This window comes from Eleginops maclovinus, chromosome 5 (assembly GCF_036324505.1).
Source record: "Eleginops maclovinus isolate JMC-PN-2008 ecotype Puerto Natales chromosome 5, JC_Emac_rtc_rv5, whole genome shotgun sequence".
In the NCBI taxonomy this organism is placed as follows: domain Eukaryota; kingdom Metazoa; phylum Chordata; class Actinopteri; order Perciformes; family Eleginopidae; genus Eleginops; species Eleginops maclovinus.
The window spans coordinates 18,469,458-18,483,731 of NC_086353.1; the positions used below are offsets into that span (position 1 = coordinate 18,469,458).

Here is a 14,274-nt window from a genome sequence, read left to right on the forward strand (position 1 = left end):
CAAAAAATGCCAAAGGTGGATTTACTTTATCCTATGTAGGTCTTATTTGATCAGCAATATAAGCACAAAGTCATTTTGTCTATGTGCGTGTAGTGCCCACACAAGAAGAGCAGCATTGTCTTGGTTCCTTAGGATTTGGCAGGTTGTGTGAGGCTGGCTGTTCTCCAAAATCTCTAAGAGGGCAGAAGGGGTGAGATATAAAGATGGGGTGTCATCTTAGTGGGGTGTGTCCGAGGGGGCGCAGTGGTGAAATTCCTTGTTCACATACCACAGTGCTTTCACATCGGCTTTGGACCGTGTGAGGGCCTCTATTGTATGTGCAGCACCTCTCAATATGATCTGTGTCTTTAAATATAAAAGAAAAGCACAAACACAATCGTATATAGTAAAGCTGATGAATAACTTAAACCTGCCAATATAAATAAAAATGCTACAACCGTGGGTTAGTGCGCACACGTGAGGAGGTGTATCGTATTGTTTGGGAGTAGACCAGGTCTGCCACATACAGTCCAAAGTTGACGAAGGAGAAAACAGCTACCACAAGTTTGCTGTCCCATGGACACTTCCCCTGAGGGCATGACGATGGTCTCCATGGAGAGCCATATTTTGGGTCAAAGCAAAACACTGGCCACACCACTGACGCACTCAGGTAGAGGAGAACTTCCAGGAGAGTGCACACCACCACGAAGCGGTCAAAGGGCAAGCAGCGAACAGATTTGGTGCGCCCGCACACCGTCATGACGACGACTACAGCAGTCAGAGCAAAGCAGAAAGCGTAGACGACCACGCAGAAGATTGTGGCCGCATATCGGGAATATTCACTCCCGTTGGCCAGAGCTCCGAAGATGATGCAGGCCACAAAGCCCTGAACCACTTTGAGGAGGCCAGAGGCGGTGGCCATGTAGCCCACAACAGCCTGGCCCGGCCTGGCACGGCACAAGGCCACTTCAGCCCCGTAGGCCAGAGCACCCAGGATGGAGCAGACGGTGACAGCGATGCGGAAATTTCGGACTTCACATCCAGCGTAGGGACACTCGGATCGGACAAAGAAGAGCGGGTATACAACAGAGGCGGTCACAAACCTGAAGAAGACAGAAAATATGACTGTAGATATGATGTCTTCAAACCAGGGAAAATAAATGATTTGAGATGTTAAAGTTGGTGATATAGACCATGAAAGAGATAAAAGGACTGCCAAAGACAGTTAGCAGATCCTTAAAGTGTGATATTTATCTAATTCAATCTCCTTATAAAGTTGATATTGTAAGCTATGTGTGTTTTATTTACTCGCTTAGCAGAGTTCATTAGCATTAGCAGCTAGTGGTCACCTGTAAGCTGTATAGCACTGAACAGGTAATATACTGGTCAGTTAGTCAGACCTAACTGCAGCTGCTACTACGGCAATGATACCAGTCACACAATTATAAAGCAGTAATGTTGCAGTCTGTAAAAACAAAACAATTACATGAAAAGATGCTAAAATGATATGTCGAAATTAGCAAAATTATGAGTATATAAAATGTAGGTGCCTTATATTGCTGTGTGGGATTTTTGGAAACCTTTATAACCTAACCATGATGTTACACGGTAATCTTCAGTACCTTTCCACTTACGATAAACAAATTATTTATTAACTTGAATTGAGGATTGGGGGACAAACATATGAGCAATGAGGCAAGTTAGGTCTGAACATCACCAACATTACTCCAACATCAGAGTTACACCTGAACATGTTACTTACATGAGGGTCGCGAAGGCAGCACATGTGACCGTGAGGTTGTCCCAGGATACGGGCAGGCAGCTGTAGAGGCGAGTGGCGTCCAGGAAAAACACCACGACCGTCATGGCGAAGCAGAAGCACCAGGCCGCCATGCAAAACACGCCATGTGAACCGCTGTAACCTGCACTGTGTGCAACCATGGCAATCACAGCACAGCCCATGGCTAACTGACAGATGCGGGCAGCACCCAGAGGTGAGCAGAGGGCCCTCTTGTTAAGGTATGCACCAGCTTGTGAATCCATTTCTGGGTAAATATTCTAGTGAGTTCTTTTAGAAAGGTCTTCAAAGAGATTCTGGATGTCCAGTAGCAGCACAGCAGAGGTTGATGTGGAGTTTAAAGTCTTTAACAGGTCAAAATTTGAAATCAACACAAAAGGCCAAACCAGTCCCACAAAAACAAGAGAAAGCGTCCTTGTGAAAAAGATGTGATGGTGACACCCAGAGATCAAATCGAGACCGAAACATGGCAAGATATCCAGAGATTCAGGAACGTTTTTCATTCATTTATCATTAATTCTTCTCAGCTGCTGTAAAATCCACTTTTTCTGCTGCGTTTACAGACTTGGTGATACTATTTCTGTGTTGATGAATCACAGCGTATCACAGACATAAGGTATGACAGAAACCAGGGAAATCTCTCTTTGACATCTTCTGTAAGAGCTCAGACAGTGTACAGTACACCTACTTATTCTCTCTTTTGTAGGTTCTGTAAGTCCATGATGTTTATCCATTAATTGTCAGTAACGTCCTGCCACATGGTTCAGCCCAATCTTTCAGCTGAAATGGTCCGGTCCTGACTCAGAATGTTCTTCGACCAACTATCCAAATATGTTTGTATCCGTCACTGTGCAACAATCTCAGACTGAATCCATGTGGCCACACAAGTCAAATAGACACCCGGAGCTCTCTTCGAATGTTAACGCTCATCCTCTTACGTTCACTTTCCGTCACACACTCTAACTCACACACTTTCTACTTCCTCGCTGTCCCTCTCTGAGCTGTACGGAGGGGTACTACCGACCGGTAAGAGTTATTCGGGGTTGGGCCATCACCACATATGCCGGAGGGATTTTGTACATGTGGTTGGGCGTGGAGTCGGGGCATGCAGACACATATTAAACCCTGTGGAATGAGGTGCCATAGCTGACCCCTCAATGTCACAAGGTGCACAGGTCAACACCAGTATGAGGAAGTTAGGGGACACTTGACTTAAACTATGTAGCTAGGAGAGTCGAGATCAGAGAGATGTTGCATCTGAACAAAACTGTGTTCAAATATGTTTTGGTATATTGTTTTCTCACATCTTTACATCACCACTTAGTTTCACAGCATGTTGCTATTAGATAATAACCCTGGGAAATATATATATATATATATATATATATATATAGTATATACATGAATAAAGTGTGTAAAATGAAATGAAAAGAACCAATAAACTATTTTCATTCAAAAACATGTTTATAAAACAAAATCTGCCCTGAAGTAATTTAATTGGCAATAATCACCAAATGAAACAAAACCTTTAAAAAATAATACTTTGAATATAGTAGAAAATTAACCCTGGTAATGTTGTTTTTCATTTCTAACATTTTATTCATGTGATTGTTGATTTTATAATGACTCTTTGGGACTCTATCACACCTCAAAGCTCAAGTTTCTGGTCACCTATAAATCTAAGTCCAAAATTCACTCTTGGGAATACTTTCAAAATTCCACAAAATATAAGGCATTCACCCATTTGAAAAAGCAAAAATGTGTGGTTGTGTATGTTCATGCCTCCAATATCAAAATTGTGTGTAAAACATATGTTATTTTCTACCTTGACTGAAAGAAATGATCTGCTATTATAGAAGTACAGTGAATTAAGGAGTCCAAATTAAGAGGTAGGCCAGGCAGTTTACATATTAGATGGATAACCACATTGCAATTCAAGTGGGAAGTGCAAACAGGTGTGTGGATGGGTGGGGCAGTCAGGTGATGGGGCAAGAAAGAAAAATCGGAGGGCATCTGATGGATTATTGGTTGTAAAATGGAAATGAAAGGCCTCGGAAAAAGAGAATGTAAGAGAGGAGGGAAAGAGAGACATTTAAAAGGCTCAACATAACTGAGGAGAACTGCAAAGCCGGGCGTCTAATCCAACATTTTAATTAATAACAAAAACCCAGAGAGGACCATATTGTCCTGGGACAATAAACACATACTAAGACATAATGCTAGTAGTGTTGAAACGCTCTGTGACGTTCTCATTTTGTCAGTAATACTTTTGCCAAATTTTAACGGATCACTTGACACTTTAGCATATTTTAATCACTTTTAATTCCAATTGTCCCTTTTTAATCTGCTGCCTCCAAATATCATTGTATTTTGTTCCTAATCTATCTGACTCTGCTCTCATTTTACTATAAAGATGAGTGTCAGTGTGCTTTGCACTGTGGTTTCATCATGTGTGTCCATGGGTCTCTGTCTCCACCTGCAGGTATGTAAGGGCCACTCTGTTCAACAGCACTTTACACTCATTTACGTCAACGCAAACACATAGAGTAGCTGCATCTAAATAATGTCCCGTTGGCATCAAACCCTAATCTGAAAAGATAATAAAGCTGTCAGACAAATGCATTGCAGTAAAAGTACAATATGTACTCTTAAAATGTAATGGAGTAGACAAATAAGTTAGCATAACAATAAAGATATTCAAGTAAAGTAAAAGTACCTTTAATTATTAACCACAGAACTTGAGTAAAATAACATCCTACTACTGCATACGAGAGACATCAAATGAAGCACACTTATTCTAAATATTAGTCATTAAAGCATGTGCTGTATGAAAGTACTGCTGTTTATCATTAAACATACCTCACAATGGAAATGTGCAAGCGTTAGATTTGAGCAATAACCCACACAAGGCGCCTGCTGTGAACATAGACAATACCTACTCATAACACCTTGTTAACAAAGGCTGTAATTCTGTAAGTAAAGGCTGAACCCTTGTCTTTTGAATGCTCAGACAGACTGACTCCACTGCTGTTTTTTTTCTTAGAGACTTTTACAAATTATGTTTGGTAAAAGTCTCTAAAAATTGTACAGGTAACACTTTATGGTAAGGGTACCTTAATTATAAAGAATTCATATATGACTTTATACATGAAAAAGCAATGTTTATTTTATGTAATACTTCATAAAATAGTATATATTCAATAATATATGCAGTAATTACTGTTGCCTCCAAATTACCCATTAATGTTTGTAAATATTGTAACATGTTAGGTAACTTAAATGGTTATGAGATTTAATCTAATATGTGATACATATACTTACATATACATTAACTACATTACTGATAACTAAAATAGAGTCAACAATGATATTGCATGCATTTCTGTACCAGCGATCTATAGGAACAGGTTATCGACGAGAATAACTCCAATAATTGGCACTTTATTCTCTATTTAATGAAAGCAAAAGATGAGGATTTAAAAAAACAAAGTGAATTAGAAAAGAATGAGGTAACTTCGAGGCAACATATAGCCCTACATCAACGTCATGCAACAAAATATCTCATACAGTTATGAGGAAACATAAAATGTGTAGGCTACATAGGAAAAAAGCAAGCAAAAGCTGGACATTTTGACTGACAGTAGCTGAAGTGTGTCGTTGATCCGACTCTCAACAGACTTGTTGCGTGCGTGATGCGCCTGCGTGTAAGAAACCAGGAATACGCGGAGTGGATTTCTATTGATATGGGTATTCCCCCTATGATAACGTGGAACAGATTTGATAGTGACGCAATAAAATGCAGTCATGCACTAATATTTTTGATGGCAAATGTGGGGGGGTCCAAACGACTTTTTTTTTAAAGGATTATATTGTGGCGACGCCCATGATTACTTTTGCCCAGCCTCTGCGTTCGAACGTTTGTTTTCAAACATTGGTTACTTACTTATATTTGAACTACTGTTAACTAATGTTAACATAACTGTTGGCTAGAAGTACACAGCCTAATTGACCTTATTTGCCTGGCCATTGTCCTCTCAGACTGGGATATCATCACTTCAATAAATGGTAAGAAAAAGGCTAAATTTCGGCTTAGTTAACTTGTTGCTAGCGACCTCACGAGCTGCTCCGCCAAACAGCGCGTATCAGGCAGGTGATTTAAACAAGAACATCTCGATAGACCAGACTGTATAAATGTGTAGACCGCATGGTACAGGGTCCAGCCTACGACTGCGGTGCTGGTTCTCTATATATCCATGCTGAATTGGACCTTCTGTTTCATTATCTTCTTTTTAATGGCGACCACCAGACGAGTATTATCGCCACCTACTGTATCACTGTATCATTGTTCTTCAATCTTTGTTACTTCCGTTACATTACAATGACTTCCGTTACAGCAAGAATCCCCCCTCATACACATAGGTGAAACACATGCACATGCCCTACTGAGAATTTTCAGTTGTGTGTGTGTGAGGTGTTCAGTAGTGAATTTGAGAGTATTTCAGCAGTGTGAGTGTGAGGTTTAATTTTCAGCTGTGTGTGTGTGAGGTGTTCAGTAGTGAATGTGAGAGTATTTCAATAGTATGTGTGTGTGAGGTTTAATTTTCAGCTGTGTGTGTGTGAGATGTTCAGTAGTGAACGTGAGAGTATTTCAGTAGTGTATGTGCGAGGTGAGTTTGAATTTTGGCCTACACGGCCCCTCATACAACCCCCTGCCTCCTCATGCCCCTGCTCCTGCTGCTCCACAGCCAGTAAGACCCTGCTTACTTTGTTTGAAATGAAATTGGAAAAAATCTAAATTAGTCTGAAAGATTCATTGCAATATTTATCACTGTCAGTGTCAGCGTCAGTCAATCTATTCAGAGTGGCAGATCAATAGACAGGCAGATAAATAGACAATACTTATCTTTATTTTTAGTTGCAGTGTGTTAATACAGACTAAAATAGAGAAAGTATTATGGCTGCTTAACCTTCCCTCTCTGTCTCCACAGAACGTTGAGTATATGTGGCCTGCTGACAATGCTCAGGTCCTGACGGCTGTCAGAGAACTCGCTGCTGCTCCACAGCAAGTAGGACCCTGTTACACACTCTGAACATCTTCACTGCTTGGTTTCAGACAGCACATTTAATAGCATGGGTGTAGGAGAAGGAAATGCTGGAACAGTCAGAGCTTTACAGGATAAACACAAATATATTGTCTTCCAATTCAAAACTTCATTAAAAAGATGTGGAATTTAAGACTAATGAGATCAGTAAAGCTCAGAAATGTGGGATAATTTGTCTTAGTGGACTGTGGAGAGGCTGGAAATGAAACTATTCTGGTACAAAAGTTTGAAGGGGAAATCCTTCTACCTTGTGGACGGACAGCACCATTGCAGCGTGTTTCATCTCTTTCCTGTGTGTGTTTGTGTCTCTAGATCATTGATGTCCCGATGGTCAACCTCCCTGAAGGCCACTGCTTGTGCTATGTCGGGATGTTGTAAGTAACACACACAATCCTACTAACAAACACAGTGCCAAGGAGTCTGCTTGTATCGTCACACACTCTTTCTAGTATCTAAATTGTGTATTGTTCCTCCTTTATTTGTGTAGTAATGGACAGGAGTTTTATGAGGTGCTACCTGCAGAGGCCCCTCCTCCCTACTTCCCTCCTCCCGCCCCTGCTGCACCATCACTGAGCTACAAATCAAAGTAAGTTTTCTTTCTTTTTAAACTGTTATGACTCGTTATCAAACCAGAATCAGCTATCCATTTCATTTAAGGATTCATTTATCTAACAAATAACTGCATGAATACTATTCAAAGACATGTTTTCTAAAGGGTTTTAATGTAACAACGCATTACCCATATGCTTCTAAAATACATTTTTCTCGAATGCTTTCCCGTAGAAAGAGAGGGCATAAGGAGCAGCAGGACAGAAGCCGGCCCTATGTCCGGAAGCCCCTGAATGCATTCATGCTGTACATGAAGGAGCACCGAGACCATCTGAAGGCCGAGGTTGACTCCAAGGGCCGAGGGACAGCGACCGTGAACGCCATCCTGGGACAGAGGGTAAGTGGGATTGCTCCGTCTGTTTAAGTCGGATAAATACAAACATTTGTTAGAAGCAAGCTTATAAAAAGTCTTCTAATTGTGACTCACACATATTTAAAGAGATTTTAATTTGTGGTCTCCTCACCAAAGAGTTCAAGCTTTGTGTCTGCTGATGTTTTTATGCTTGTGTTTGTGCCTGTACACTATCTGTACAAGTGTCAGTGTGTAGGTGTTAGTGTGTGCTAACAGCGTTTTATCATGTGTCCACAGTGGAATGCACTGACTGAGGAGAAGAAGGAGAAATATCTCAAGCTGGCTCAAGAGGAGAGACTACTCCATGCCCAGCAAAATCCTGACTGGTCCACCAAGGAGAATTATGTAAGTACACAACTCAAACATGTTTCTATCAATAACAAGAGCTGATCAAAGACGGCAAAGACTTAATCTGTATTTACTTTTTTGTTTATAGGGTAGGAAGATGAGGAAGAGGAAACATGCTCCCTCCAGTGATAAAGGTAAGACGATGTTTTCATGTGAAATGTGAGGAAACAAGATGACATGTGACCACACTCGACCACTTGACTACATTAGATCGCTGATTCCTAAATCACATTGATTTTACAAACTACACATAAACAGATCTAATTATTCATCAAACAGTTAAATTAACTAAACACTTTTGAATTGGACATTTACACAGGTACAACAGATTAGAGCGAAGGTTTAACTAAAGACTGAAGTGCGTTCTGTCACAAAATAAATCTGACTGTACTCACTGATCACTGTGTTTTTTTGGTTACAGAAGTCCAGACAGCTTTTTCCTCCTAACAGGCAGTGAGGTAGATTGTGCAGCTGCCCCTCTCACAGAGGCAGGTGACTCTGTCTCTCATGGAGCAGCTAATCTAAACTACCTCCTCCAGCCATAATCAGGATGCCTTGTTTACCAATTAATAAAATTGCACACAGCACTTTTAATGATTAGGAAATCATTGAAGCAGTTTTAAAAGCAGTCATGATGTTGGTTAAATGCAGGAAACCAGAATCAACATCTGACAGGTTTGGTAAGGTGATGCTAAAGAACTGGCAGCTGAGTGAATAAGTAACACATTAATAATCGTTACTGGGAGCCCTCCATGCCGCAGAAATTTGTGATGGTTTTGTGTCACCTTATTCACTTGTGAAGGTTTTTTAAATTGTGTATCTTAAATGTAATATAATTTAAGTTATTATTAATGTATTTATGACCATGGTGTTGATTTCTTGTTTAGAATCTGAGTGTGATGTGTGTTGGTCAGTGATACCCAAACTGGGGTCTGTGACACCATTTTTTGTTAAAATTGAATTTAAATGTTTTAACAAAAGACTTCCTAGTTTTGTTAATATGTCTGAAATACGTTTCTGATAAGAAGCCTTTTCAGCACATGTGTTTTTGGTATTTTGATATGATACAGACAGTGTTACTCTCAGCTAACAGAACTGTATTGTATAATGGGTATTCTGTGTTGAGATGGAACAAAATAAAGTGTTTTTATATCCATTTATTACATTTCTCTTATGTTGTTCTTTCACAAGAAGACAAGAGACTGTAGAAGTGTTAAAACATAAGCTACGTGAAGTTGTTCCAATAGAGGGGTTCCCGGGTATATTCTGTATCTTTTTTACACAAGGATGAATGGTCGTCCAAAAACTATAAAATTAATTGTGGTGTTCCCCAAGGCTCAAGTTTAGGTCATCTACTTTTTAGTCTATATATGCTCACCATTGTCATCAGGATACAAGTTTCCATAGTTCAGCTGATCACACAAAGCCCTACATCGCAGTGTCTCATGAGGACTCAGGACCCGTTGATCCCTTTTTTGTTGTATTTAAGATTTTAAGCTATGGATGGCTGTGAGGTTAATCAGGACTAAACTGAACCCTTGATTATTGGTTCTGGAGCTCAAAGAGAAAATGGGTTCAAAACTTCCAAAACTGATCCCAACCTAAATGCACAATAACAATACATCACAGCTGGAAACTGGGTTGTATACTTTTGTGACAAGTGTCCAGACCATACAAAACATAGAATTATATAAGAGTAATAATATTGTGAGTAAGGCAGCGATTTAAATTACGCCAATTTGATGCCGATGTAGCTCAAAGTGTTGCAGTGTGAAAACCTATTTAAAAATCTGCTTCACTCAACATGAAGTTAATGTTTTATATCAACTTGTTGTTACTTAAACGCCTGAAATGAGGTATGTGGTTAACACAATCTTAAAAGAAAATAAAAATCACAAAATACGTCTGAGGCTTTTATGTCATAACAGCATGTGACTAAATGAGACTTGATGTCATCACGCCGAACATTAGCCACCTTTAGCTTAGCGGTGCTGATGCGTAGCAATGTGATCGTGATGTAGTTATTTTATAGCCCAACATAAGCTTTTTTTTTTTCTGGAAATTACTTTTTTGATTATCCTGCTGAACAAAATGTGCATATTTCATAAAAGTGTGTCTGCAACAGATCTTTCTGTAATATTCCAAAATCCAGTGGAAAAATCCTACTGCTTCCTGTGGAGGAAACCCTTGTGAGGCTAACTTCGGGGTTCGGCCTAGAAAAATATGTCAGCACAAATCAATGGACTACACAGAACTCCTGTCAGCATTTGGGCAAAGACTTGACTTTTTTAATGACATTTGCCGACAATAAGAAACATTTAGAATTTCACCATCAATTCAAAACAGTTCTGGAAAAGGTCATTTGGAGACACCTGTATGACCTGGGGAACATATGATAAAAAAAACATGAGGGAGGATTTATAGTACTGAGTCACACCATCTCCTGTAAAAACATTTTAGAGAAAAAATGTTTCAGGGGCACAGCTGCTGTTTAACACCTTAGGCTGACTGCTGCCTGTACAAGAAGAAGAAGAAGAAGAAGAAGACTTCTGACTTTTACAAAAACACTATTACAGGTTTAGCAAATGTACATTTACATCAAATACAACACAAATCAATTTATCTAGAATAGATAAATAAAACAGCTAAGCCTTAAAGACTTGTGTAAAGTGCAAATCCTCATTAACCACAGAACATACAATGTGTTTATAGCACCAACGTTGTTTAAAAGCTTCCAAGTCCCCGATGTTTTTATAAAAACGATGCTCTAGCCAGAGTCTGGCTCTGATATTGCACAGCCAGATCGCTTTTGCTTCTTGTCCCTTCCTGTTTTCCACTCTGTTCTTCCTACTTGGGTAAATAGCCATTTTAGCTTCACCAGAGAGGTAGTTTAGGAGCTGCCACTTTTCTTTGCTTGTCTTTCTGTATGGAGCCCCCATGATAAACTCGCTCTCGGTAAAAGCTATACTAAAAAGACTAAAAACCAATGTTAAAAGAGAGAAGAAACCCGTGAGTCTCTGGCACTCTGTAAAAACATGGAAAACAGTCTCTCTAACACCACAAAATGGACAGTTGTTACTGACAGCAGGATTAATGACGGAGATAAAAGAATTGGAGGCGATAGCGCCGTGTAAAATTCTCCACTGGAGGTCGGCAGTAAGTTTTTTTAAGGGAGGTTTGTACAGAATCCTCCACTGTGGGCCTGGTCCGTTTCGGGCACCCAGTCTAGTGCTCCACACAGTGGAGGGCCTGTCCTTCAGTCCATTTTTGGTTATGGTTTTTACAAGGTTCATGTATATAGTCTTTTTGTCCGCTTTGTGCATGGTCATTTTCTCTGGGTTTGCAACCTTGAGCAGGGGGCCCGTCAGCTCTTCGAGCCCTGGGCTCAGGTATATCTCCGGGAAAGGGTCTGTTGGGTCTGGTTTGGCTCTGCCCTGTCCGTAGCTCCTTAACAGTCTCTGTTCCTCAGCGCAGAGGCTCCGGCTCCAGAGTTGCAGGATCCTCTGGGCCACCCGGACAGAGTGTAGACCCAGCAGAGAGCCCAAGGCCCGGGCATCGCTCAGCTCCGGCCCCACTGCATCCACCACCTGCTGAAGGCTCAGGGTCCCAGATCTGCACAGCGCCACCGCCAGTCCTGGTGTCTCGCTGCAGCTAACGTCCAGCCTGGCTCCATGAATCAGAGGCTCTTTTAACAACCAGTGCAGAGAGTCAGTCTTTGGACACCTTTTATGGTTAAAAAGGGCCCAAGACTTAAAAACACCCTGATAAAAGGGAGGTAACCCACTTAACTTTAAAATGGTTAAATCAGTTAAAAACAGAGCAGCATCCAGCCCCAGGTTACTCACGCGTCTTAGAATGCAGCTGCTCACATCTCTCCACACCAAATCGGCCGGGCCGGTAAGATACCTTTGCAGAAACTGCATTCTAAAAGTGGCTGTTTGGCTGGCCAGGTGGACAAGGCCCTGTCCCCCCTCCTCTCTAGATAAAAACAGCACCCCCTGTGGCACCCAGTGTAGCCCATCCCAAAAGAAATCTACCAATCTCTTTTGTATTTGGGCCAGTAGGCCTGAGGGAGGGTCTACACAGGTAAGGCGGTGCCACAGTTGGGATGCCACAAGGTTGTTTAAAACCAAAACTCTACCTTTAAAAGACATCTGCGGGAGCAGCCACTTCCATTTGGACAGTTTTTCCTCAATCTTCTCTGTGACGTTCTCCCAGTTCTTCTGGACTATATTTGTGTTCCCTACAAACACCCCCAGGTACTTTATGCCATCTCTTTTCCTTGTCATGCCCTGGGGAAGAGCTGGGAGACCGCCACGCCACTCACCGACAGCGAGGGCCTCACTCTTCTTCCAATTGACCCTCGCTGCCGATGCTGAACTAAAATCTGTCACAATATTGGTTAAAATGTCTGCATCCCTCTGGTCACTAATAAAAACAACGATGTCGTCCGCATACGCAGATAAAACCGTGTTTCCATTAAAACCAGGTAAAAACAGCCCTTGCAATTTAGAGCGTATTTTGCAGAGGAGGGGTTCTAGGGAGAGTGCATAGAGCATCCCAGACAGAGCACAGCCCTGCCGGACCCCTCTACACACTCTAAAAGGAGCACACAGCCCACCGTTGAACTTCAGCACACTCTCAATCTTATTGTACAACACTTTGATCTTAGCTATGAAACCAGCGCTGAACCCAAACTTCTCCATTACTTTCCAGAGGAAGCTGTGCTCAACACGGTCAAAAGCCTTTTCCTGATCTAGAGAAATCAGACCAGTATCAATGCCCAATGAGCTGGAGACCTCCAAAACATCTCGAATCAGGTGAACATTGTCCACCATGGACCTGCCGGGCACACAGTAGGTCTGGTCCCGATGGATGACCTGCTCAATAGCTCTCCCCAACCTGGTGGCCAAAGCCTTGGACAGAAGCTTGTAATCCACACACAGCAAAGACACAGGGCGCCAGTTTTTGATGTCCTGCAAGTTCCCTTTTTTTGGCAGCAGCGTGATCACCGCTCTGCTGCAGGACATTGGCATAGAGCCAGAGGCCAGACTCTCATTAAAAACGTCTAACAGGTCATGAGACAACATGTCCCAATACGCTTTAAAAAACTCAACCGAGAGGCCGTCGATACCAGGAGCCCGCCGTCCCTGCATGCCTTGCAGTGCGGCCTGCAACTCCTGCGTTGTCAACCGCCCTGCGAGCTGTGAGTTGGCCTCCTCAGAGACCTGAGGTAGTTCCGCACAAAACTCCTCTGACAGCGTTTCGTCCTCGTTATATTCACTCGTGTAGAGGGTGAAATAAAAACTCACAGCTCGCCTCCTGATCTGGCTTGGCTCTGTTAATTCCTGCCCTGTGTCCGACAGCAGTGAGTGGATTACCCGCCTCTGTCCATTCTTTTTCTCCAGGCTGAAGAAGAAACCAGTGGGAGCATCCATCTCACTTATGTTTAAAAACCGGGACCTGACCAGTGCACCCTGAACTTTAACGTCCAGCAGGCTGGCTAGAGCCATCTTTTTCTCTTTGAGGATTTCAATATATCCTCGATCTCCTGTGGACTCGCTTATTGCTTCTAGTTCAACTATATCACTCTCCAGGTCTTTCATAGATCTGATGTTGTCCTGTGTGACATTGAGGGTGTGCTGTTGACAGAGCATTCTTATCTCAGTCTCACCATGGTCCCACCACTGCCTAAGACTGCTAAACTCTCCCTTCCTCTGTCTAAAAACACTCCAGAAATAAATAAGGGCCTCTTTAAAATGTTTATCAAATGTTAAAACCGAATTAAAATGCCAGTAAGCACTTCTCGGTAAAACATTTCTAATAAAAACATTACATAGAAGCAAAGAGTGATCTGTAAAACCAGCAGGGAGTATACTGCACATTTTAAAAGTATTAAAATGATGCTTAAAGCAATAAATGCGATCTAGTCTGGCTGATGAAATCCTATTCTCTCAGATGTGGGACCAGGTGTACTGCCTATCGTCTGTGTGCATCCTTCTCCATACATCCACCAGGCCGTGGGAGTGGACCAGCTGCCTCAGAGCATGCTGGGATGCTGGATGCGGCTCTGCATGGTTGCGATC

General features: G+C 41.8%; 2 protein-coding genes across 2 annotated transcripts; one reads left to right on the forward strand and one right to left on the reverse strand.

Moving 5' to 3' along the window:
* Positions 1-343: 343 nt before the first annotated feature.
* On the reverse strand, positions 344-2,022 carry LOC134865188 (myeloid-associated differentiation marker-like protein 2). The gene is made up of 2 exons (XM_063884646.1): positions 1,742-2,022; positions 344-1,082 (listed from the first exon to the last, which is right to left on the reverse strand). Exons 1-2 carry the CDS (start codon positions 2,020-2,022, stop codon positions 431-433), a joined length of 933 nt encoding a protein of 310 aa, XP_063740716.1. The 3' UTR covers positions 344-430.
* A 4,885-nt stretch (positions 2,023-6,907) lies between these two features.
* On the forward strand, positions 6,908-8,416 carry LOC134864460 (transcription factor 7-like 2). The gene is made up of 6 exons (XM_063883437.1): positions 6,908-6,937; positions 7,192-7,253; positions 7,367-7,465; positions 7,663-7,825; positions 8,078-8,185; positions 8,277-8,416. The coding sequence occupies exons 1-6, from the start codon at positions 6,908-6,910 to the stop codon at positions 8,349-8,351; spliced, it is 537 nt and encodes a 178-aa protein (XP_063739507.1). The 3' UTR covers positions 8,352-8,416.
* The last annotated feature ends 5,858 nt before the right edge of the window (positions 8,417-14,274 follow it).